The sequence below is a fragment of the Pteropus medius genome, unplaced genomic scaffold (genome assembly GCF_902729225.1).
Source record: "Pteropus medius unplaced genomic scaffold, Ma_sr-lr_union100, whole genome shotgun sequence".
Taxonomy (NCBI): Eukaryota; Metazoa; Chordata; class Mammalia; order Chiroptera; family Pteropodidae; genus Pteropus; species Pteropus medius.
In genome coordinates this window covers 23,931,627-23,959,579 of record NW_024349800.1, presented here as the reverse complement: position 1 = coordinate 23,959,579, position 27,953 = coordinate 23,931,627, and the positions used below count along the sequence as shown (strand labels likewise).

General features: G+C 32.0%; 1 protein-coding gene and 1 pseudogene across 14 annotated transcripts in view; both read left to right on the top strand.

Moving 5' to 3' along the window:
- Positions 1 to 27,953, top strand: part of EHBP1 (EH domain binding protein 1) — a 308,435-nt gene that overhangs the window by 278,283 nt on the left and 2,199 nt on the right. For all 14 annotated transcript variants that reach the window (XM_039887026.1, XM_039887034.1, XM_039887027.1 and 11 more), the window contains 2 exons: positions 21,179 to 21,278; positions 22,393 to 22,466. In XM_039887026.1, the coding sequence (XP_039742960.1) occupies positions 21,179 to 21,278; positions 22,393 to 22,466 (174 nt within the window). The remainder of the gene's footprint in view (positions 1 to 21,178; positions 21,279 to 22,392; positions 22,467 to 27,953) is intronic.
- On the top strand, positions 16,720 to 16,840 carry LOC120622571 (uncharacterized; annotated as a pseudogene).

The window sequence follows — 27,953 nt, the reverse complement described above, 5'->3', positions numbered from 1 at the left end:
TCAATTTTATGGAAGAAATTTACAGCTAGAATCCTAAAATGCATATTTATTTTGTATTCCCAAGAGAATATTACATACAGTAAAACCCAAGTGCATTTTAACTTACAGAGCTCTGCTTCTCTTCTGGGTAATAGAATCTCATCATCATTTTTCCATTTTACTTTCTTGGTAAAGTTAAAAAGTCCTATGTGAACATCTGTATGTCTGAAACTACGTGAAACTTAGCCAAATATTTCCAGAAACTAACGTCATTGTTTTAAGGGAAAACTAACTAAGGAAGGAAAAAGGAAGGAGTGAGGTGTGGGTGGTATTGCTAATCCCCACCCTCTTTAAAGTCTAAGTGACACGTCATTCTTGAGGATGTGCTTTGCTGGGTATCAGTGCCGATTGTATTAACTGGGAAAACAGCGAAGAGTATTCCAAATAATTTTAAGATTTCCTTATTAAGCCTTATATGATTCATTTTTTATAAATAGAGACTTCATTATGAAGTTCTATTATTGAATGTTAGTCTTATACAAACTATATATACATTGTGCAATTGTACTACTATTTTATTCACGTTTAAAAGCGTTTTAGAGTAAGGAAGACTCTAAGGTAACTTTTGAACAAATTCCAAATATTAACTTTTAATATAACGGTTTGTTTTACATTAATTAGTACCATATATAGTATAAATGTTTGAAAATATGAAGAGTATTAAAGATTATCTAATCTAGACCTTTTGTTTTACTGATGAAAACACTGAGGCCAGAATAAGAGATGGGCACAGAGCTATTATTTTCCAAGTCCCAGTCAAGTATGTTTTCTTTCTCCTAAGCCACAATGTTATACAGTTAATTTTAAAAAAATCGAATAACTTGTTCAAGAAAAACAATGTAGATTTTTTTAATGTATTTTAAAAGTTATATTGGATTATTTGCTATAGTGTATACACAGCTAAATGAATCCCTAATTTGAATATACTAATAAACTAAAAATTCATATTCTACTTGATTTATCTCACGTAGAGTAAACCTTTTGTAGTTTAGACTCTGAACATTAGAGAATGTAAAATATTGTCTATAATAAAAAAATAGATTTTAAAAGATTCCTATAGAAAAAAATACACATTTTAATGTACTAGATTTACACTGATTTTGTGATAATGGAATACGTTTTTTAGATTCTAATGGTTTCAGGTTTTTTTAAAATAGGTGGCTGTATATTGTTAAAATATTGTTGGGAATAATTACATTAGTCTTGTACTATGAACATTATAGGTTTATTACAATATGCTTTAAAATCCTTAGTAAAAATATTAAACTATATCTTGGTTCTTTTCATTTATTTTGTAAACTACATTTACATGTATCCCCTATTTAGCTTAGTAGGGTAATAAAAATTTTAGAACATTTTATTGTACCGGTATGCAAATGTGTTTACATAGGAATAAGTCTAGGTTTCCTTGAAGAGGGCAACAGAATTGAAAACTGAGGCCAACAAATAAATGAAAGTTTCTCTAAATCCATTGGATAATAGAGGCAGTGTTAAGGCTAACCATAGTGTTGAACTAAACAGAGGGATTACTCCTGGGTTTTGCATCAGTTGTTTTCTGCTGGGTGGCCTCACTTGTCAAAAAAAAAAAAAAAGTTTAACAGGCAAACATTCACATAGCCACATTGAGAAAAGAAGTATGCTTAATTCCATCAAAGCTTTAAAAAAATCAATCATTAATTTATTCTATGATTGTTAGTCATTTGTGAAAAGCATCTGGCCTTTAAGTCATAGGAACCCAAAAACAAGTACAATGTGAACATTTGTGAAGAAGTTTCAAATTTGGTATAACATAAAAAAAGCTATTGTAACGTGTATAGCTGTATCTCACTATATAACTGCATTTGTTTATTCATAATGCTTTAACTCCACCTTTTTTTTTTTTTGAAGATGTTATAAATACAAATGTAATGTGCTTTAAAAATTAGAAAATTGTTAATTGGCCGCTTTAAAAAGTCCTGCTTTTTTACGTGTCTTTTCATGGTTATTTAGCAGAGTGATATTTTAGCAACCTTGGCATTACAAGTCAGAAATGGTTTCTAATGAAGTCTAAATTCAAGATAGTAAATACGTTTTAAAAATGGTTTTAGGAGAGACATACCCTATTTTCCATATGGCTAAGTAATTGTTAAGATATTTGTTTTAAAGCTGGACTTAGACACTCCTGACTGCCCTCTAATTTGATATAGCTAGTCCAAATGATTTTATTCAAGAAACTTTGGTAGGAGAATGCAGCGAAGTAGATAAATAATTTTGCCGCTATCCTCATATTGCAAAGTATAGAACTAATTCGGTCATTATTACTGTGGTAACAGTATTTTGAAAAAATAGCTTTAAAACTAGTAGTAGGACAGCTTAATGTTGGGATACAGTTAAATTAAGCCTTAAGTTAATCAAGCTTAATGTTCTAACAACATATAAATAGGCTCATACCATAACCACAAAATTATACACAGCATTTTTTTCTGTTTATTTTTTTTAAAGAATGTACTTTTAAATTGTAGAAGAAAGCCTAAGAAAAGCCTTAAGGGGTAAAAATTGAGCTTAAATTAGAAATAAAGAAAAGTTGCATCGTTTTATTTATATGCTCTAATAGAATATGAATAGTTAATATGTAAAAACTGTAGCCCCATGACAACGTACTACTTAGTCTAGTGGTTTGTTTCTGTACAAAGGAAATAAAATGTGATATAACCAAATGCTCCTATGTCAGTCTTCATATAGAAATTACCTATTCCCTTACTGTTAAACTTTGACCAGATTCCTCATATACTGTATTTCACTTACCACTGCTCTTTAGCTTTCCCTGGGCTTTTAATAATTACAAATTAAGAAAAACTATAAACACTTTTCATAAATAAGGTTTGATTTAAGCAAAATAATAACTAATGATAAAAAGTACCTTTTTTACAGTAGAAAAAATACTAATCCGTAGACATTTATCTTGATGCCATAAATTTATTAATATAACAAGATGAAAATATTTCTAAAATATATTGAAAGTAAATCTAAAAATTTATATGCCATATGTAAAATTCATCTGTAGACTTTGTTCAGCCTTCATTCATTTCAGAGGCACTGATGTCCAAAGTCTGGTAGGATACTAGAGATGAGAGGAAAATCACTTAAAACCGCTTGTGAAATATAATGTTTGAAATGGTTCTTTGAGAATGTGCAGATTATGGCTTGCATAGGGACTCCTTCCAGCTCTCTGGGAAAATGAGCTGTTGACATTCTTTTGGGTCATCATCCAAGATAGGAGGGCAACCACAAGGATTTAGCAGATAAATTCATCCCCAAAGACCTTTATCCATTTCATTGCTACTTGGAAACATTCATGTTGAATAGTAGCATTAATGTAGCCCATTTAGCTCTTCAAAGTGAGCCTTATGTTTAAAAAAAAAGAAAGAAAAGAAAAAGATGACGATGAAGAAAATCAAATGACTAGGGTAATAACTTATTTAAGTCTTCTAAGAGGTATTCTTTATTTACATAATTCTAAAGCACAAACCCTTTTTTTTCTCTATACTATTTTCAAAAATAGAATTGAGATCTATTATAATGAGCAATGAGCTTTTGGATTTTAACTAACTGAATCAGCGCTGCATATTGCTTGTTAGTCATTTATGACAAAGAGCAGAAAATAAATTAATGTTTTAATGTTGTGTTCTGAAATGAATGGCAACATTTTTAAAAGATTGAAAATTATGTCATTTACGTTCTGTTTCTGACTCTTTTTGGACTTTATGATTTAGGCAAAAGAGAAAAACAAAGCTGCAGTAAATGCATTGAGGATATACACTAAGATTCACACACATGTACTTTCTTAAAATGGTAAAAAAAAAACAAAACTTTTTGACTCAAACTGGAATGATACTATATAGGGCTGAATGTGCAGGAAAGGTTCCCACAATGCATTGTGCAAACCTAGGGCTAACAAATACCCTGCTGCTTTGAAAACCCCCCCTCCCCAAAGACAAAAGCACAATGAAATAGAAAGCTTACCACCGGTAGCTTTCAAAACGACAAACTAGGCAAACTATACATCTCCACCACTCCAATTTTGTCAGAATGCTAATGAGCTTGCTCTGATCTTTACTCGGCTTCCCGTGTTTTCTACATCTTCAAGGACCACATGGCGCTAGCAAAATAAAGACAACTAAATGAGAATTTCGAATGCTTTTTGTGTTAGGACCTGGTGCTTTTCAGTGGACGCACTCGTTGAATATTCTCAACTTAAAAGAGTACAACAGGGGGTTGGGTATGAACTTTTTAACAGGAGGAAATTTGTACAAAAGTAAATTAGTGAGATGAGGAAAATATGAGAAAAATTTCTGATTAATTTCCACTCCATAATATCAATGACACCTTCAGCCCCACTCATACTCTTCTAACAAGAGATGCTGATAAAAGATGAATGATTCTGTGTTGTTCACAGTGAATGTTTAGTGGTTTTTTAATAGCAGCATTCTACATAAAAGGCACCAGGAAGTACTCTGCATTAGCAGTTGAGATCACTAGTTAATAGGATGATGTCTTTCAGCTTTTGTCACAAGATTATTAGAAAGGATGGGTTTCTGTTCTCATCGTTGCATAGTTTGGAGTGCCTGTTGAGTACAAGTGCTAAAATACAGGTTTCTCAGTATTGTTTCACATGTAAAGCAAAAAGCCTTTTAATGCAACACCTTTTTCTCTTTTTATCAGGTGATTTTGTTATTGATCTCTAATCTGCCCCTTTAGTTGTATTAAATGCTTGAAGTGTTCTGCTTTTTCACTATAGCCTTGATGCTAGCTATTTGTGTCTATAAATTCATTAACATTAAAACAGCGTCTGTACAAACTATTCGATTCTATGATTTAGAAAATGACATTATGTAGTTTTTATGATTTAAGGTATAGATAAAGTTAAGATTGCCTGAGTACTTTAAAAATATGTTCTTTGATTTAAAAAAAACATTTTCGTGAAATATATATTTGTAAGGAACATTTTTCACTACCTCTATTTTCTCTAACAATCACTGTATACTTACAAACTAAGAGATTAGGAGTAGTCAACTCCATCTCTCACTATACCCATATCTAGAAGTGGAAAATGAAAACTCAATCTGGGAACATTTTTATATGTAAATATATCTGAACTTAGAGTTAAACTGATTCTGTACAACTAATAAATAACCAGAAAAGCAAGGAAGTTTGATACAGTAACACTTTTCAGGTTTTGTGTGGAGAAAAATTTTAGTAATGTTTCTCACACTTAACTCATATATTTCTGATGTTTTTATTTACTATTCTTTAAATTTCTTATTCTGAAAATTATATTTCTGTACATTGAACTTTGTTCACATAGCTTAAGATATTGCCTCTTAAGATGTTGTAATTTATTCATATTTCTAATAAAATGAAGGAGGGGACCCCATAGTAATAAGAATAACATGGACAACCATAGTTAATAAAGTTGGCAAAAAATAGAAACTATATTCTAAATATAACAGGTTTTTTAAAATTATTTGGTTATTCTGTATTCTCTATCATTTAGTATGATATCTCTATGCTTCTTACAAGTATGAATGGGAATTAGTATTCATGTAATAAAATGTCTCCATTTCGTAGAGTTTCTTTCTTTAATAGACATAATATGTCTATTTTCATACAAATTACAATAAGAGGCCATATCATTGAAAAATATACATTAAACTAATTGAGCTATCTATTTTGGCATTTTAGTTGCAAAACTAAAGAAAATTAAAAGCTATATTTTTCATTAATGAAAATTTTTTCTAACATCACATGACATACTATCATAAAATAGAAAATAGAAGTTTGTAGCTTATTAAAGTAGAATGTTTCCATTTGATCTTTATTGCCATAAAATACAAAATGGACAGACTCTAATATTGTCTCTGCAAAGTCACTTTTCGTAAATAGAAACAAAATAAGTAAGGGAGTTTGGTGCTATAAAGTAAAAGAAATGACCTTTAAGATTCTATAATAATGTTATAATGCTTAACCTATTGTTCCCCCACTAAAGTAATTACTACTGACAATTCATAGGGCATTGAATCTGTGCCCTAATAAAGAAACTAGTAAAAAAAAAAAAAATGTCTGAAAATTTTCTACAAAGTGAGTGTTTAACACAGTTTCTAGAGGCAATGAGCCACATCCTTTGATATACTGTAAGAGTTGATAGAATCCTTTCTGGAATTAAGATGCTAGCATACTTTTGGTAAATGTGTTATAAGTCTGTTTTGTGCGCCTATTTTCAGCCTTGTCAAGATTTTAGTTACTTTATTGTCACCTAACTCGAAGAACGCAAAATAATATGAAATCATTTTCTAATTGCAAGAAGTGATACAACTTTATACAATTATATCCAAATCCAATATTCAGAAAAATAAAAGCATAAAAGAACATGTCAAACAATTGATTCTGTCACATCCTTGTTTAGCAGAATCATAGCCAGGTGGAAGAAGTAGTAAGCCAAGGCCCAGCTCTCCAAGATATCCATGTGAACTTTCTCTCCGGTGCTCCTGTCTGTTACGCACAGAAGCCCGTCTGTCTTCTTTTGCTGTTAGTATAATTACAGGAGCGGCTTTTCTTCAATACTTAATCTTCCATATACCTTCATCTGAAAACATGGGTTCAGCCCTTCCAGCAGTGAGTTGGGACCCTGACTGGGAGAATGATACTCAGAATCCCATTCTAGTGTTTGCTATGTACATTCCTGCTTATTAGTTCAGCTTCATAGCGTAGGTCTAAGTTTCCACTTTAATAGAATGAGGATACTATGGCTTTAAAAATAAAATTGGGGGGAAATAACCTAATTGCAATTCCCATAAAGAATGAAATTCATTTAATCTTTTATGTCTTGTGAAAGTCATTCAACAAATATTTTTGAATCCTAAGGCACTATACACTGATAATAGAAACTTAACCCTGATTAGTGAATATAATTAGTTCAAATTTAGTCACACTGAGTCAAAATTGATATGGTATTGCAGTAAGAGAATTGTGAGAATTAGATACCTTATCACAAGCATTTGCACAGTGCCTAGTTCAGTAAACGTTAGCTAATATTATATGATCTCTTTAATACTTAAATTTGTCAAGATCTCTTTTAAAATAAAAAATGCCAAAAGATGAAAAACACTAATATGTTAGGAATATTACCTATCACCATCAAGCATTAAATAAAATGTTTATAATTAACTTTTGCATATTTATACATTTTATTATGTGGCATATCTCTATGTGTGTGTATTAATGATAGTGTGCGTGTGTGTGTGTGTGTGTCCCGTATTGTGTGTATTATTATTATTGATAACCTTTTTACACACTAGAACAGGCCTTTGGTTATTGAAAGCAATCAATAATGAATAGAAATAGTATAAAGAAAACAGTAAAGTTTTTTACACCTTCAATTTTAAAAATTGGTAACATCGCCTACAGCCCTGCCACCTTGAACAAGCCTGATTCCATCTGATCTTGGAAGCTAAGCAGGGTCGGGCTTGGTGTTAGTACTTGGATGGAAGATCACCTAGGAAGACCAGATACTGTAGGCGTAAAAAATAAAAAATAAAAAAAATAAGGGATTGTAAGCTGACAAGGTCCTTGCAATCTGTGAGGTCAACCAAGGGTTGCCTCGACTAAAACAAAAAAATATATATATGGTAATATGCTTAAATTCTTTTTATTTTTATAGTCTTTTCCTTCTGTAGTTACAAGGAAAATTAAAATTATTGTCATACTTTCAGAATCTTTGCTCTCAAAATTTGTTCAGCTAATTCAAACATTTTAATATCCATTTCTATCTGCAGTTCATTATTTGAATTATTTAAAGAGTAAAAGTATATAAATTATATTTAGAAGTAGTAGAACTCAACTGTTATTGAATCATTCTAGTTGTGCAATAGGTATTGGATCATAGGATTTTTTGAAAGGAATCTCTCTGATTCAGAATGTACAGAACTTCCTCATGTTCTCATTTCTAAAATTTGTTTCTTCTCTCCTTGGCACTCACTGTATGTCCCAACTTTTTACTGTACAGTCTTTAATTATATAGGTGACTTTTTCATCTACTGACTCATGTTTGTTCATTTATACAGGAGAACAAACGTATGTAATTTTTACCAGTGATGTTTAGAAAGTATTTTCCTCTACTAGAAATTTTGAATAGGAAATATAAAATATAATTTTTGAACCTAATTAATTATCACATCACCAGAATTTTCAGTTTGGAACATGTCTATTGCCTAAAGTGAGGTACATCCTTATTCTAGACTGCAATAAAATTTTTTGACACTTAAAGAGTAGAAATTCCAGGAAAATGTGTTTTTCTCAGCAACTATCTATGAAACAAAATTTAGGCATTTGAACTGATTTGGCAGCAACATGTTTTTCTTCTGAATGTGAAATTAAATTTGTGTAATGTCATGCCAATGCTAAAATAACATCTTATACATGGAATATCACCCTTTCTTTTAAAAAATCTTAGTGACTTATTTGTGAAGGGGCTAAGACAGTGGTTCTCAAACTTTTATCTGCATAAAAAATATCTGAGTTTATTAAAAATATGGATACCTAGGCCTTTCCCAAAATATTCTGATCCAGTGGATCTGGGGTGAGGCTCACATTTTAGGCAATTCTAATAGAAGTGATCCATAGACCACATTTTGAGAAACGAGGAGCTAAGATATGCTAACCTCACAGTGTTACAAGTGCTAAGGGAAGTAGTACAGCATAGAGATTTAAGAGCATAGACTTAAAAATCAGCAAGATCCCAGCCAGAATCTGGGTGGTCTAATTTTTCTTGTTTTTAAAGGCTGATAAAATTTATTTTAGAATGTTATTGAGAATCTAAAATATATTGATACAGATATGAATAAAATTTATGAGTACTTAGCACTGAGCCTGGCAGAGAGTTAACACATTATAAAAATAGTTGCTGCTATCAGTCATAGTAGTAATTTTATTATTTAGTATTGTTTTTACCTTTATTTGAAAATGTTCCTTACCTTCTAAATAATAATACACATCTCACATTCTGTCATAACTTCTCTCTTCCCTCAACATAAACACACATGCACACGCACACACACTCACGCATGTCCTCTCTCCCAAGAAATGACTGAAGAACTAGTTTGGCAATTTGGCATAAGACTGGAAAGTTGTTGGGTTTTGGTTTTGGGTTTTTTGTTAAACCCTTGGCTTATATATAAAAAGTAACTGATAGTTGTGTGAACATTTTCACAACTAAATAACTAGGAGAAAGCCTTAGAAATTTGGCTAGCTCCTCAATCTACATAAGTTTCATTGAATTGACATACTAATTATATGAGTTTTGTGAGGCACATACAGAAATAACTTAAGCATTGTATTTTGAGAAATTTATTTTAGGATACCCATGTAGGAACCAATTCTTCAAATGCATTTTCTCCTCTTTGGTTTCATCCTGACACTATCCCAAGAAACTTAACAAGATTTTATTTTTCTTTTCTAAAAAATGACATCAGAGATGTCTAAGCATGTGTAAATTGCCTCCTGAGTCCAGAGTCAAAATCAAGGGAGTTCATGAAAGGATTCAAGCTATGCTCCACCTTTCTCCCAGTTTCTACAAATGGAAACACTTTCCATAAAAAGTACAGATGTTAATGTAGGGAGACAACTGGATACATACTGACTCTTACTAGGTCCCTTTATTTTTGAGATAGAACTGTCCAATTGAACAGCTGTGAACCTTCTTTTTATTGTACAGGCTTACAAAGTTCTGCTTTCAAATCATTGTTCATTCCATTGTAGAAACATTACCAGTTTTTCTTCTAGTGGATTGCAAATTATGTCTTTCTTTTAGCTACCAGTTGTTTGTAACATTTTGCATAGGCCTCTAGGTGCATTGCATAAGAAAACTAAACATATATAGATATTGCATCTATATCTATATATGTTAGAAGTGACACATGTCTTATGCAATGCACTTCTAACCTGGAATGTGAAAAGCATTCATCTTTATCTATATATGTTAGAAGTGACACATGTCTTATGCAATGCACTTCTAACCTGGATGAAAAGCATTCATCCATTCAGAGCTATTTCCTCAGGAAAAGTTTACAATAGAATTTAAGGAAAAACTGTTGAGCCGATACCTGTTTTTTAAAATTAAATTAGATATTTAGATATTTTTAAATCTATTGTATTACTGATTAATTTTTAATGTTTATTTCTGGGTAGTTTTTTTGGTAAAGTTTGTTTGTTTTAATGGGCAATTTGGATGAATGTTGTATAGAGAGGAAGGTTAATCAAAATTGTGCAATTATTTTTACAGCTGAAAGAATAAAGTGTGGTACAGATACATATATATAAACAGTTATTTCCTGAGGGAGTATAGTGGACTTTAGCATCAAAATAAAAATATATGAATTAGTTTTCTTTGTTTTTATACTGGTGACATTGAGTGAGAGTTGATATGTAAATTCACTGTACACAGAGTTATGAACATCCAACATATGAGTCCTTTTCTTTTACTGAGTGGTTATATACTTTACCCACCCCAAAGCCACCAACCCCACTCCCCCAATGCCAGTCCACTCTGAATTAATAGCACCACTTGGTGGCCAAAGCTAGGAATTGTATAGAGTACCAGCATTTCTTCCCCAGCAGCAAGCATATTTTCTCTCGCTAGACACTATTGCACTGGAATTTGACAGACTTGGCCAGAGTTATATCTGTTATGCTTTTGAAGGATCTAGCTATATAAAGAAAGTTAAAAAATATAAGTCAAGGAAAATACTTGGGCTGATATAACATTTTTTAAAATTTAAAATAGAAATTTTGTATTCCAGGTATAACTAACTTTCATAGAAATTATTAAAGTAGTCATAAATATTTTAATTTCTCATAAGAATAAAATTAGAGGAAGCCAAAATTTAAAACTTTAAATACCATATGTCTTGACTCATGCTTATTTTGAATCTCAGTAAAAGATTAAATAAAATTATACTGAATGTTGCAAAATTGTCAGATTAGTCTATTTTAAATAGACTAGGTAGCTATTTTACTAAATTCCGAAATATCTAATATTAATAGGAATATTGTGAGGACTAAACAGACTTGGAGTTGACCATGACTTTGGATGGGAATGTAAGTTAAGTGTTTTAGATGTGATTGCTCTAACCCTTTTTAAGTGAGCTGTAACCTTAAAGAGAGAGGACATACAACACAACAGAAAGATATAGCTAACTGCTGGCCAATAAGATTTATGCCAGAACTGAGAAGGACTCTTGGAGTAGCATGATGTCGTTCAGTCTAAGGAGTATCTAAAAATTTATATCACGATAAAAGGGAATTGAACATATCCTAGGGATTAAGTTGAGGAGAAATCTGAAAATAACTTTATCTTGAGAATTCTAGAGGTTCTGGGAGTCACACATTAGATTTTTATTTTTTCTGAATTTCTGACTGAAGTCACTGTTAGCAAGAGAACCTGTGGAACAGACTTAATAGAACATGTATAACTTTGAGAAGGGGAATGTCTCATAGAGAGTTTGCATTTGAGTAGCTCCTTTAAGAAAGCAGAATAGGTAATGGGTCATTGATGGGCTTCTATATTTGAAAGGAATGAAAAAGTTGAAATGATGGTAGGATGCATTTTATCTGATTGGTCCAATAAAATAAATACATAAAGACATTAGAAATGTCATGCTCAATGGAACTAACATCTTAAGACTAGCACCAGGTTGCCCAACGTGTTTACTTCTGTGGGTGGGGCTTTCCGGTGTTTGCAGAGGCCACCAAAAACCTGTGAGACTCTGCCAGGAAGAATCACCATGCTTTGCTCCATCAGTAATCCTAGGAATCAGATGGGAAATCCTGAAGCTTGAATAAAGAATGTGGCTCCCGACTCTGTGTGTGTGGGGTGGGGGGGTGGGGGTGAATTATATATGTATGTAGGGATGTGGGAGGGGAGAGGAAGGGAGAGAATGAGAATATAACAATAACAACCACAATTATACTACTTATATAGTCTTTATTATAGGAAACCAAGCTTTATTCTAAGTGCTTTATATACTAACTCACTTAATCTTTTAAAAACCTTATGAAGTAGTACTATTATCTCTGTTTTACAAATGAAGAAACTGAGGCATAGGAAGGTGCAGTAATTTACCCAAGTTCCCATAGCTCTTAAAGAGCAGAGATGGAACTTGAATGCACCCTGATGATCTAGTGCTAGGCAGAACGTTCTTGTTTGGCCATTTTCATTGAAGGATGTCTCAAATGCTCAAATGGAGTCAGAATTGTTTATAGTTGCCCAAGAAATAAAAACATCTATTTTTGGAATCTCCTTTCTGGAAGACATCATACACCAAACTATAATTCAAGGATCTTAGAGACACATCTGCATAGGAAGAAAGGCTGACTCCCTTTGACATCCCTTGAAGTACTGCTCTGAGATCAGTAAGTCCCATTGGCCTACATGGGACAAGTCAACAAAATCCTTTCTCCTAATGAATGAACCAAGTGAACAGAATGGTTGGTTGGGTGAGTGGGTGGGTGGTTTAATTATCAGAGGTTTGAAGATTTGATTTTAGTTTTTTGTTTTTTTTTTTTCTGTTTTGCTATCAGAACCACTCTGAAGGCTTTGTCAAGGTTGGCTTGAATTCTAAATAAAGGGCTTTTTGATAAGACTGGTTACCTATGAGTGTCAAGTAGGGTGGCTAAGAGTGGTGGTTCACAAGACAGATTGCTTGAATTAACTAACTACTAACTAGCTCTATTACTTTATATAACTTCATTCAGTATTTGATGCCATCATCATCATCATCCCCAGCCTATGAGAATGTTACTGGTTGTTAGTGATCTGATAAGGGAGAGATATATGATATATGACAAAGAGTGGCGTCTTTGAAACACTGTTATTCCCAAGGCTTCAGAAAACAGCACTGTGGGCATAAGTCCATCATGAATATCTCTTGTGTATCTTGGTGAAGAGAATAGTTCACTGAGAAGGTTGAGGGGCATTGGATGAGGTAGTGTAGTACTGAAACTCACACTAGTCACCTGGCCTGGTCTTGAAAAACAGCATTCATTGCATTTGACTCAGAGTGTTGTGTAGTTGTTAAAGCCCTGTGCAGGCTAGAAGGCAGCTGCAGATGGTTGTACAGTGTCCTACTTTCATTAGGTTTCTGTGTTTTGAGAATGAATGTGGCTGTGGGCTAGAAGGGGCTAGGCAAAATTCCCTTTATCTCTCCCTCACCAAATAAAGATACTTAAGAAGGTACATAAGGAAGGATATATTCCAGCGTTACCTGGTTATCTGAACCCAAGCATGATCAAAGAAGGTACAGAGTAGAAGAGGTAGTTACTTTGCGGTAGCACATTGGTGGTTAGGGGTTGCATTCATCCCTTATTGGAAACTGGAGGCTCTAGGGACACCCTGGGTATTATTTTTTTAAGGACATTTAAAGACTTTAAGGAACACAAGAGGAGGTTACCTAAAAAAGTACCTGACTGACAACATAAAACCTCTTTGGAGAAACTTAGAAAGAAGCCTGGTTGGAGCACATATCTACCTGGTTTGTCCTTCTATATTTTAAAAATTATATATAATTTTCCGCACTCAACAGAATCTAATCTCCTTCTCACCTGGCATTTAGTAAATCAGCTATTTCATCTATATTGCCAATTACATAAGTTGATTTTAAAGATGCTTTGCTTTTAACATCAAAATCTCTTGATAACTAGTAAATTAGCCCATAATTTTCTTTAAAATTTACCTTTTTAATTTTGTTATATTAAGCAGTATTCCATAATCTACTTTGTTCTTAAATCTCTAAAACTCACTTCAAGTAACTAGACTGTCATTACGTGGAGCACAGCCACACTGTTGTGTCACTATGGCTGTGGATGTCTTTCATATGCACTAGTGACACTGATGACCTATTAGGGCATTCACGTTGTTTTTCCAGCTGCAGAAATGAGTTTATACTGATTCACCCACATTTTCACCTATCCCGCTTATGACCAATGACTTACTAACTATAGACTTTGTTATGACTAGCAGAGTTTTAAAATATAATTTGTGTCCAAGAAGCTGTGTAGAGTTTACCCTTTCTCCAGCCACCCTTGACTATGTGTCTGTCTCCACACTAGACTATAAACTCTTTTGAGAGAAGGGACCACATCTTTGTATCTCCAGTCCCTGGCTCACCGAGTGCCATCATCATCCTCTTCATTATCATCATTCATAGCTAGCATTTTTAGTCTTTAGACTTTACATGGATTTTCTAATTTAATTCCTCTAGCAATCATGTAAGATAAATAATATGATTACTTTTATAAGAATGGAGAAATTGAGGTTTAGAGAGGTTAGTTAGTCTAAGATTAAGGGGCTCAGTCCATTTTTTTTTTCAACCAAACTGGAAAAAAAGCCATTTGGATGCAGATTCAGTGTTCATCTTATTTGCGTCATATTCAAAACGACAGATCTAACCAGCTATAGAAACTATAGATAATACAGGTAGTCCTTAATTACAAGAGGTCTTCATTCTAAAGTTCATGTATGAGTCAAGTGCTTTTCCATAAAATACTTAAATTATGGATTGGGTCTCAGACCACCCTATAAAAAACTATGTGCCAAATTACTTTTAAAAAAATGAACCCCCTATTCTCTCAGTGTGATACCCCCAGAAATTCTGATCTACTTGAATAAAAAGAAGTTTAGAAATATCTCTTATAATATTTCTTAGGCATATATATATTTAAAATCATATCTTAAAATATGTTAATCTAGTAATATTGCTTTTCTCCAATCTCACTTTTCAAGAAATAATTTTATTCAGTTCTTCATGGTCCTCTTCAATATTAATGTGTCTGTTACTTCTAGAGCTACTCTTTAAGTTGCTTTTGTGACATGACTGTGAGGAGGCTCTAGGACAGGGAAGGGATAGAGAGGAGTCTGCCAGGTGCAGTCCAAACAAAAGGGGCTTCAAGAGAGAGGAGAACTGGCTGGAGAAGCTCTCCGTCTGTAAGCGTGGCTCACAATTCACATTTTCCCCTGATTGGGGGATGCCTAATTGATTTTCCAAGTAGATCACAGTCTATTTGGTTGAATGATATCTAAAAAGTGACTCACTATGTTTTATTCCATTTTACAAAATATGTTAAATGTACCTTAAAAATAGATATTTCAGAGTTCTGTTCTGAGTGTTTTACCTTTAGCCAAGTGCCTGTTTAAACAGTAGATAGGCAAGATAATTACAAGTTACCTTAAATGTGGGTCATATTAATACCTTTAAAGGCTCTTAGCACTGAAAAAGATGGTTGCAACCCATCCCATATGTAATCTTTTAAAAATACTAAACTGTAAATAAATATAATGAATTTCATCAGTTATAATTTTCCCAAGATGACCACTTCCATGCTTTTAAATTTATTTTTATTTTCTTGTTATCTTAAGTTTGTGCTTAGTTTTTTGCTTTTGTAGAAATCTAGCACTGACTTTTGGCATAAAAAGGCTATTCAGACTATTAATGGGTTGGTACAAAAAGACTGCTGTTACATTCCAACCTTGAGAAATAGTTTCTTCTTATGTATACGTTTGTGGAGGAAGAACCTCGGTGAAGTTGTCTGTACCTTCTCCTGTAAGAAGTACATGCATAGAAGTCTGTCAAAAGTTATCTGTAGAGAGATGTTGCCCGAATCTCTCCCTACTTTCTGTTTTACCAAATGGGTAAATAAAAGGTGTATTTATTTTGAGAGAGTGTGTTTTTATTTTACTTCAACAAAGGAGACAGGATTTTCTCCAAAGTTTGTATTCTTAATACTGTAACAAATATATCATGCTGAGCAAATAGTTTTAAGACAATTGCTGCTGAAAACATCAATAAAGATTATGAGCTTCTTCATATGTTGATTGGTATTTGAGGATATTTTTGGAGTAGAAACATTTATTAGCTATTGGCTTATATAGTAAAATTTGTTTTCATAATAAAGCTCTCTTACCTAAGTTTAAAATATTTCCTGAAACTGAGCTCTGGAGTCCTGTGCAGTAATGTTGGCTTTGGAGTTCATGTGTCCACAACCTAACATAACTGTAATAAATTCATCTTTTTCATATGTTAAATAAATCTACCAGATTTTCTTCCTTTGTCATTAAAATGTTTTTCTAGTACCAGTTAGTTGGGCATGTTCATGTGTCTCTCTCGTACTATATTGTCTTTCAAAAGTCTTTATATTCATGTAATCATTCCATCAAGACAATTTGTAATGGCAACTTTTTGTTTTTATGTTTGATTCGGCTTTGCTATGTTGTGTCCTTTAAGGGCCATATGTGATCACTAGTCTGCCATCTCCACTATGAAGCTATGGCAAGATTTCAGCATTTTTTAATGTCTTTATGGTAGAAAATCTTGAATTTGTTTATATGTACAACAGTCTACACTTTGTGTTTTCATTCTTTCCCACCGAATTCATCTTCTGTTCAACTGAAATTGTGTTGTTCCTTATTTTGCATTTGTATAAGAATTCACTGTCTAAAAATATAACTTTCTAAATGGATAACCTTATGGAGAAAAATTAATTAGGAAGGTTAATTAGGAGGCAGTTCTTTAAATTGTGATTCAAAATTTCAGTATTTTGACATCACTGTTCTTTTATTCATTTAAAAATTTACATTGAAAACACTGCTTCTACGTCTACGGCCATGCCACCCTGAACAAGCCCAATCCCATCTGATCTCGGAAGCTAAGCAGGGTCAGGCCTGGTGTTAGTACTTGGATGAGAGACCACCTAGGAAGACCAGGTGCTATAGGTGTAAAAAATAAAAATAAAAAAATAAGAGATTGTAAGCTGACAAGGTCCTTGCAATCTGTGAGGTCAACCAAGGGTTGCCTTGCCTTAAAAAAAAAAAAGAAAAAGAAAATGCTGCTTCTGAAAAAGTAAATGAAAACTACATACAGATTCCTGGGTGAACGAATACATTCTTGAATGAAATTAAATCTTAACTTTAATTCATTTTTTTCTGGAGGAAATGGAATATAAAAGTGGTTGCTATAGTCAACTAACATTTATTAAGTATGTAGTGCTGTGTATTATGCTGCTTCCTATTTAGTGGTTTTTGTTAACTAGGTGATGGGATGATTTGAAATCATATATACATAGTTACTTTTCCTGCCATTATCATTATTATTGATTATTTAATAATTTTTACAAATCATAGTCTAGCTACAATAATTGATTAAAAGAACAAACTGACATTTAGAGACTGTGATGTCAGAAAAGACATTACATTCCTGGAGTTAAAATGAAAAACAAATCTTTAAGGAAACAAAGTAGAAAAAGATGTTACCAGAGAATGTATTAATTAGTCAATATTTTAAATGTTATAGTGATTTTTTAAAAATATTTCAAAAAATTTTTCAATTACTGTTGGCATACAATGTTATATTAGTTTCAGGTGTACAACATAGTAATTAGACATATATATATGCAACTTATGACGTGATCACCCTGATAAATCAAGTACCCATCTGACACCACACATAATTATTACAATATTATTAACTATATTCCTTATTCTATACTTTACATCCCCATGACTATTTTGTAACTACTAATTTGTACTTCTAAATCCCTTCCACTTTTTCACCCATCCCCCAACTCTGCTCTCATCTAGCAACCATCAAAATGTTCTCTGTGTATACAAGTTTGTTTCCGTATGGTGATGTTTTTATTGGTTGTATATTTATAATAAACATGAGGTACTTTGTTTTAAAATACAGTATATCAACTCAGCCATGCTTTCACATTTTAGTAACTGTATGTTGAATTGCAGTATTTTGACTTTTTAAAATTTCAAAATAGTCTTTAATAATGTCTTAAATTTTTCAGTCCATGAAACTGAAAAATAATTGAAATTTTAAAAAGTGTCAGTATTGACTCTAAATTTACAAAAATGTAGTTGTAAGTACAAATCGATAATTTTGAAAGAGAAGTAGTTAACCAGGTAAGTTTAAACACACACACAAAATGATTTATGGCCATTTTTTAAAATAATGACAGTCTTCGTTTTAAGCTACAATGTAAAGTGCTTTATTCAGAGATTATGTATTGTGGCAGAAGCTAAAACTGCCTTTTTTCTAACAGTGCCAGAATACAGCCTTTTTTTCTTTTTGCACTAACAAGACTGCTTTACCACCACAGCCCACTCTAAGTAATTAAATCAATCCTTTGTACTTACCGTATTCTCCTCTAGTGACGGTACTAGATCTGATTATATGCTTCATGCATATTCAAAGTACCGCACTGACAGCTCTTTAATGAGCTCTTACTTAATCAGTAGGAACAATGTTCATCTTGTTCTTTTTTCCCTCATGCATTAGAGCTAGGAACAGTTGGGAAAAATGAAACATCCAGCATTCATTTGAAAAATATATTGTACTTTGAAAAGTGTCTAAGCTGAGGAAGTTGCATTCTGCCCTTTAAAAGTCTGATGGACAAATTGGATTACTAGTATTGGATTAAATAACAAATGGTTAGAGGAGAAATGAGAAAAGCTCACTGTGATCACAGGCTTTAATATTTTTTGTTACTTATAAAGCTAAAGGGGTCTTTAACCAGTTATTAAAGTCAGGATTAATTTGTAATGGTTCAACTTACTGGCTTTTAAAAGCTTTTTAAATTTAAAAAATTTTAAATCCCTAAAAACAATAGTGTAATGATGTATTAGAAGAAAATTTAATTTTTTTATTACTAGGCTAAGTATAGATTTCCATCATTGTGTACGATCTCAGATAAGGAGTTAGCCATACATAAAAATCAATTATTGATTTAACCTCAAATATGTTTTTCAGTTAATTTTTATAATCTATGTAGCAATGTGTAATGTATCTTTAAATATTTTATTGTTAGGCTTATTTCCTTTTGAAACATGAGACTTTTGTATTATTAGTTATTTCCTAACAATTAGGGGAGGGGGATCTTTTATTCTTACCTAGAAATCATAGGCATGAGTTAAACTGAAAATAACACAGTACCACATCAATATTGCTATTGTCAAGGAAGCAGTTTTCCATTGAAGAAAATGATGCTAATTTAAGAGTAGGCTAGTTGCTTCTAGTAGTGCCTGAAAGCCTCAATTATATGTTAAGTTAAGCTCAAAATAAAGTTTTAATATACCTATATTTTTAGAAGCTACTTAAGTTATGAACGTAAGAATTAAGTCTTTAATCAGAAAATAAAATATCATAAAAACTGCACCTATTAATATTGCACACATGTGTGATTTCACTGATCAAAAAGGCCTTCACCAGGGTACAATTGGCCTTTTTCCAAATTGCAAGCTTTTTCTCAGCTTTTTCTTTTTACTCTTTCTTCTTTTGTTGCTACCCAGGGATTTGTTCCTATCGCAGCCTATATCACATGACCAGTGTCAAGACATCACATGGTCCAAAGTGAATACACAACCAGCTACCCTAAAAGAGATTAAAATACTGTAAAACAATAAAGACTTTTGTTCATACTCTAAAAGAATCTATCCTAAGTCTGGCTTCATACTATAAAGTTTTAACAGCATTTAAAGAAGGCACATATCCTCATTCTTCTCCATAATAATGAACAGCAGATATCTATTTTACAGGAATGCTCTGAAGTACATGTTTAATCTTTTGCACACAGATCAGCTCTTTATACTCTTATTTTCATTCTACAATTTTCTTTAAATTTTTATTAATGGGGAAATAGTTAAATAAATTATGGTATGTCCATAATTTATGCATGTATTGAAAAGAATGAAGTAGATCTTTGAACAGCATGACAAAAGCAAATCACAGGGCAGTACATAATATGATCTCACGTTAAAGAAAAGAAACCTGTTTGTGTAGATGAAGTATATACATGTATGATAGACATAGCTATCTTTGTGATCTGGAAGGAGATATACTAAACTTTAATAGTACTTCTGGAGAAAGGAGGTGGAGTGGAGAATGGGGAGGGTGGGATTGGTAAAAGAGGACTTGACTTTATTCAGTTATACCTTTGTATTGTTTGAATTTTTTAAATGGACTGGTAATGTGTTTGAAAGTTAAAATATCTTGCTTAAAAAGAAAATAAAACTTAGGGAATTAGCTTGGATACTGAGTCTTAGCTGGGATATTTAAATTTTTATTGGATATTTAAGTTAACCTTAGGAATCTATAAATAATGGCCTAGCAAAACAATAAACCAATTATGGTTGAAATTAAAAAGAAAAAAATCAAAAAATTGTAAATTTGACTAGGTACAATTTGAAGAAAGTAGAAGAAAATGGGGAATTAATATTTTTCTTGAGTATGATCATGGCCTACTTCTACATGAATAATACCAGATATGCCCTATATATTATAATCCTTAATACAAGAGCCTTTAAGGGGTGGGGTAATAGATGATGGAATGGATATTAGAGAAAGTGAATTTTAAATGTTCAGTCAGTAAATTTATCATCTAAAATTTTAGATCATCTGTACTCAAATGTTTTCTGATATACTGAACATTAAAGATAGCTATAGGCATTTTTCGTAGCCTGGTCATTTACAATCGACTTAAAATAATGTGCAAGTGTTCACCCTATTATGGATGATGAGCTCCAGAATGCTGTATATGCACATTTATCTTTATTTTATATTGGGGGTGGGAAATAAGAAATAAAAAAAAAAATCAAGTCGTTACAAGTAGAAGCTTTCACAAAATCTCTGGACTTCTCTGATCTTCCTGCTAGTCTTGTAATTCTCATAATGATTTAAATTTTTTTTTATCATGACCATATGTCTGTCAGCGCCATAAGTTCCTCATTGAAACATAACAACATATCAGCCTCTGGGGAGGATTTAAAAGTTGGAACACTTTTTTTTACTGTACTTAGTGTTAGTATGATCTGTAGATATATTCAGGGAGACTGAAATATACATGCTGAATAATACCAGCTTTAGAAGACTGGCTTATGAATTTTTAAATATTGATTTCTTTTTTCAGGCCTTGGACTTTAATCTTATGTTATAAACAGTTTAATTTGTACTATCAGGTTAGCTAAAATGTTTCATGTTAAAAAAAAAAACACTTGTGTTAAATTATTTGCTTATAAATGTCATATAATAAGAAATTACTTCCTGTATTATAGGAAGGAACACAGAAGAGGAAGAAGCAATGATGCAGGAATGGTTTATGTTAGTTAATAAGAAAAATGCTTTAATAAGGAGAATGAACCAGCTCTCTCTCCTGTAAGTACTCATGACTGCTTGTTTTTCCTACAACATTGATGAATGTTAGGTTTTCTGTCATTGCCTTCTTTGAGGTTAAATACTTACTAGGCTTAATTTTTTTTCTTTCCTTAGAGATTACAGTATATTTTATATAAAAATTTAAAAAAATAGTGAAAACCAATTTTCATCTGAACAGTAAGAATTTTAAGATAGAGTGATAGATACTGAAAAAAAAACCCAATGTGTTTATTATACAGAAACTCAATGAATATAAGCAATTTTTGAAATAAAGAAATAAAGCACTGTGCACAAAAAGGTGGTTATTAGTAAAGGTTAGAGGAGAGAGAAATAAAATTGAAATTTAACATCAAATTTTAAGTTAAAAATTAAAATAACTCTTAAAAGTATCTTTTTATTCTATAGATGATGTTACCTTAAATTTTGGGATAAAAGATTAATAATGACTTAAACAGAAGTGTGTTTATGATTGTGGGGATTACAGTAAGATGGAGACTAGACCAAACGTAACCATTCTTAGTATAAGACTTAAAGCCTGTTCCTTTTTGCTCACTAGCAAAGATTTTATATTATGCCACCTAGTGTGAGAAGGAGTAGGCTTACATGTTTTATTTTAGTGAAAACATCTATTTTTGTCATTTCTGTCATGCTTGAACTTGATAAAAGTTATGAAGGAGCACAAAAAATAACTAATCCTGCATTTTTAATTGTCTGTATATTAAATTTGCACTGATAGTACTTTCATGTTTCTTGTATTCTTTTCACATGGAGTTGTAGACAAAGAGTATTTATTGTGAACTATGAAAAAAAAACCTATTTTACAAAATAGCCATTATACTGGGCACTTAATACAAGAAGCATTGAAGAATGAGACTACTTATCCGCAGATTAAAATATACCTCTGCGCAATTCAAAATTGAAGGAGAAAAATTATAGCACTAGTAAATATTCAACCTGAGGAAGGTTTTAGGTTTGTGTATCATTTGTTTGGAGTAGCTTAAAGTTAAAGAGAAAAGTCAGTTATGAGTTCTAAAATCAATGTAACCTAAAGGTTCTTTTAAGTGTTTAATGATTTAGTAATTAGCATATTGATGAACTTTTGTAACTTGCCTAGGGAAAAAGAACATGATTTAGAACGAAGGTATGAGCTGCTGAATCGGGAATTGCGGGCAATGCTAGCCATTGAAGGTAAGAAATGTTCTGGTGAAATGAGGTATGTGAGGTGTCAATTGTCAGAAGTTTAAAGAGTATAATACACTTCTGGTCTCGCTAGGTGTGGTCTGACTAGGGACCTACAGGATTTGCAAATAAATGCTTTAGAGTCAAAAACCAAGAGTCATAAAACAACCTAAGGAGGACCTTAATTCAGATAGATAATCATTATGCTTGCTATTAAACTCAAAATTGTCTTAACTTTTATCAGTAAGCTTCAATTTCAATAAAATGGGGAATATAAAGAGTTAAATGATTTAATCACATTTTACTATATGCAATTTAAAGTTGTTTCCACTGGGGAGGTTTGGGAAAGATTTATCATTTTGATTTTTCCATTCAGACTCTAAATTTTACCTTAATATTTAATTGATGTCAACACTGAAATATGTTACTGTCCAGTCTACTATAGTTAAGATTCCAACTCCTGTTAAGTGATTATTCAGACAAAGATTGACATAAGAGATAAATGGAACACTTTCAAACTTTTCATAAAGCTTTTAAATGAATTATGTAGTAATCTTAAGCATGGTTCATAATATCAGTAAACATCAGCTAGCTTAACTATGGTATTTACTATATATAATTATTATATTTTAAATTCCTAGGTGTTTTAGGCTGCTATTCTCCTACTTCTTAGTTGAAAATGTCTTACAGTTAAAGATATCTGCTTAAAGCTAATCCTTTGGGCTCTGTAAAATGGACCTTTTGTCTAATCAATGCAAATTGATTTTCCTATTCTATATTGACCTCTTAACCCATTGACCGTCCATGGTAATTTCCTTCTTCACCTGATAAGGTACCTGATCCATAATAAGTCAATTCTAATTAGTTCGGAAACTAGAAATTTAAGTTTGTAAAGGGAAAGACAAATGAAACCATATATTTTAAAAATATTGTAATTAGGTAAAATATATGCTATTTATCTAAGTAGTATCGCATATATTTATAGTTTTATTTTTAATTACTTTTATATCCATAATTTCATTTGATAAATATAACTGACTACATTTGTATACCCTTATTTAGAAATCAGATTTAAAAGGTTTCAGATAGCTAATTTCCTTCAATTGGCTAGATAAATGTATCAAATTATACTATTGATAATGACTATTAAATTTGTCAAAATTATTTATGAAGTTCTGTGAAACTTACCATTGAAATAAAATGTACAAGCATACTAAATGATATTTTTCCTCTTGATATATAATTTTTATCATCGTGGTATAGTTTTTAAAAGACATTTGAAAGCTACATAGTTGAAAAGTATGTACAGCAAATACTATTTATATGGTGTATATGTATGTATGTGTAATATAAAACGAGTGTATATATAGTACGTATAATATATAACTCATTATACAGTTTATTCTTTATAAATTCATTTTACATTACACTCAATACAGAGTATTTAAAAAGTTTTTTACCCACTCTCTCATGTATAGTAAATTAAATCATCTTTAAAATACAGCTCGATATACAATACAGTTGACTTTTAAGGCAGATATTGCTTTTATACCTAAACTAGTATCATTACCAAATACTGTCTTAAAAGGAGGGCCATGATACATATAAAAGATCCCAGTTTCATCAGCAGTCCTATCTCTATTTAACAGACCTACGATCTTAAATAATCTAACATTTTATCTGCCTCCTCTTGTATATACAGAAGACCAGTAGAAAGTCATATTTTTTCAAACTTCTGTTTTATTTTTTGCGTAATTTCATTGTCCCATATGTGGTTGTGCCTTAAATCTCTCAGCCAGTTTCTGTTGCTGGTTGAGGGAAAAAAGAGATGTGAAGAAATAAGCAGCCTGTTGATTACAAATAAAGACACTTTCTTAGAGAGAGGCCTGTCCCACTAGCCGGGGCAGTACGAAGGCTGGCCTGTCCTGGAGAGCCACTGCCGATAGTGATAATCAGTCCTGTGAAGACACTGTCCTCTGAGCCAACCCTTAGAATGGACACACATGCAATTCAGTAGCCTTTTGGAGTGTTAAAACACCATAGATAAACACACATACAGGCAACACTAGTTGGTTTTGTTTTGCTTTCCTTTGTTTTAAAGTTCATTTCTTTGTTCTTTCTCTTCTCTTTAGTAGCCATAAGATGGTTTTCGTACAAATAAACTAAAATCTTTTCAAATAAATCTGCTGCTGAAACCATTCACCAAAAGCACAGAATATTATTAAGCTATAGCACACTGAAAGAAATATTAACAGCTTGGTTTGAGAGCAAAATATATATATATATATTCAGTATATTCATTCTTCTGAGGCTCCATAATCACTTTGGCCTCTTTTTTTACCTTTTTTCCCTGAGGCCTTTTTTATAGCAGGAGTTTCACTCTACTGAGCTAAGTTATAGGATCCCTTAAGCTAACAAACATCTTTAAAATACTTTTCTTGTAGTTTTTGTTGTTGTTGTTGTTGTTGTTGTTCCAGATTATTTAATGCCCCCTCAGGAAAGATAAATTCATTTCTGCACACATAGGGGTGGGCTTTTGGAAAGTGGTGTGTTCATTTTCTGCACAAGAAATGGATCTTCTCTAGGATTTTGTACATCTTGATTTATTCTTGGCTTAGAGTTTGAAGTGGGTGCTCTTCTAAAGGGATTTATGCATAGGTTCACTATTTTTGTAGTTATGGTTTATATGATAAGCTTTTTATATTTAAAATCAATATGTAATCCTGTGGAGGAGCTTATCCCCTAAAACCCTATTTGTAAATCTATTTTAGCTTTGTTACACAGCACAGCCACAGTCTTCCATAGATTGATTAGGTACAGCGGTAGAATCCTATCAAATGGCCTGCTCTGATGATGATGCAAACTCTTTCAGGATTGCTAGTTGACTGGAACTAAAGATAAGACTTGACTGCAATCCCCCAATGTGCTCTTTACAAAACTAGTGTTAATTTTCATCAAAGTGCCAAGCTTATTTATAGTGGCAAGGTAGGTTTACTACAAGAACTTTAGGTTCTTTCTATTAAAGTATTTATAGGTATTTCTTTTGCCTTTTTTCCAAGGTAATTATCAACTTCAGCAAATAAACTGAATCGGAGAATGAATAATTGGCCCTATATATAAAAAAGAGTTTTTTAAATTAACAAAACAGCTCAGTGCAGATGGACATAAACAGAATCTCTTTATTTCAACACTTTGGCTCAAATGCAGCATCAAAACTTAATCCTATTTGTTGCTAGAGGATATGGCCTTTGTAGCAAAAATACACTGGAATCTTTAAATTAATCAGAGCCCACATTGTAGTTTGTCCAAGCCAAAGTCAGTGCATCTAGCTAGCTGTGACTAGAGTTATAGGTCAGTAATCCTTTCTTAAAATGCATAACAGGTAACATAAACTTACACGCAGATTTTTAAAACACGGCATCATTATATATAGGTGAAGCTATTTAAAAGAGGATTAAAATAATTTTAAATGCAAACTTGAATATACGAATGTGAATCTTGATCAATTTTAAAGGTATTATTAAATTTTATTTAAACATTAAAATAGTACTTAATTTCCCAAATTAGCATTCAAATATCTGTGTATGTGTATAAATTTACTCCCATGAGAAAGCAAATAAAGTAAAAGTAGTTGTTAATGTAATATGTGTACTCACTGCACGTTAGCTATTTCTCCTACAGTTGACTAATATTTTTGTAGATAGGTATTAATGTTGTAATAACAGATTTAATATGATAAATTCTACACATTTATGCTGGAATATTTTAAATTCTAATGTTAGTTAAATCTGACTGAAATGAAAATTATCTAAATATTAATAACTTTAAAATGTTTTTGTTACAGTTATGGGAAATTGAGCTAGGAAAAGTTATGATTTTTAAAAAATTATTCAATACTTCAGGGCTTAAAAAAATAAAAGTTTCCTCTCTTATCCATATTGTTAAAGTCTTATTTTGTAAAAATTAGAGAAGTCTTGATATTTCTAATTATTAATTGAAACCTTAAAAGTCACTGGTCAAGTGAAGAATTGGAATAATTTAATTAAGAAAAGTGTCTGTTGTTACAATTTATTTTTTTCTTGATTTAAAAAAATTTGTAATTTTCAACTTCATTATACTATTTAACTGTATGGTGGAGAAAATTTCCCAGCTATAAAGCTCTTATCAAAATGTTTTGGAAATAAAGAATTAAAAATTACACCTAGGAAGACCAGGTACTGTAGGCGTTAAAAATAAATAAATAAATAAAGAATTATAAATTAAAGCTTATAATCAGAATGATTTGAGGTCAGGATGGAAAAGTTAACATTCATCAAAACTAGTAATCTTAATAATTATAAAATTTAGTTACAAATCTTTTACAAATTCAGCAGGTTTTTCTTTGAGTTAATATTTCTAGAACTACAGTTACCTGAAATTAGACTAGATGACCTTTAAGATCTTTCTAAACTGGAGAGGTCTATTGATATATCTGCTGTATAGAATGAGACTGATTAAGAACAAGAACCAGATTAGAAAATTGTCCTCCAGCATTCTTGAAATCAGCTGCATTTAAATACAAAGAATAAAATTATGATAGATAGGGCTTTTCTTCAGTTTTGCTGTTTATTATTTTTAAAATTCTTATATTTAGGAAAAAACTTTCCATAGTAATAGTTTCTTTACTCCTCTCCATGCTATAGAATTTCATTTCTTTTTTTATATGACTGCAATGTGACCATTTATTTGTGTGATGTTTTGTATCAAATGGATAATTAATATATGGTATGTTTCATATATATATATATGTATTTGAGCTTATAATGAAAGGAATAGTGACAAAATTGAATAAACCATTCTAGCTTCTTGCTGCTATTCTAACCTTTATTGCATGATGATACATCTAATTTTTAATTTGTAAATACAAGACAGAATTCCCTCTAGCACCATTTGCTTTCATAAAGCTGCTGAGCAGTTTGCTGTCTTGAATAAATTTTGCTTTGGAGGGGGTCGGGGGGGATTTGAACCAGCACATTCTTGTGTGGTTTGTGAAGATTCACATGGTAACCAGCGGTGTGCATTGTTAGGTTTATCTGAATAAGCACCAGCCATGTGAGTTTTAACATGATTGCCCAGGGCAATGGAGAGAGAAGAGAGAAACCCGAAAGGATTGCAGTCCTCTCTGTTTTTTGGAAAGTGCATTTGCTGGGGGAAGGGGCTGCATGAGTCAGTGGCCATGCTTTTTTTTTTTAAGCTGGTGTCCTGTTTCCCTCTAGGTCCTCATTTGTTCTGCTATCTGCCTCATCATCTACTTCTTCTTTTCATTGTTTACCTTCCTAATGAGGGAGGCGGGGTAGACTGGGGGTTGATTGACAGCTACAAGCCCTTACAGTCTGGCCAGAGAGCAGTTGGCTTTGGTTTCAAAAGTGCTTTAAATGTTCGATTAGGTCCTGTTTTTATTAAACCAAACTGCTGCTCATCTTAAGGAAATTATCAGACTAGCAAAGATTAGGAAAT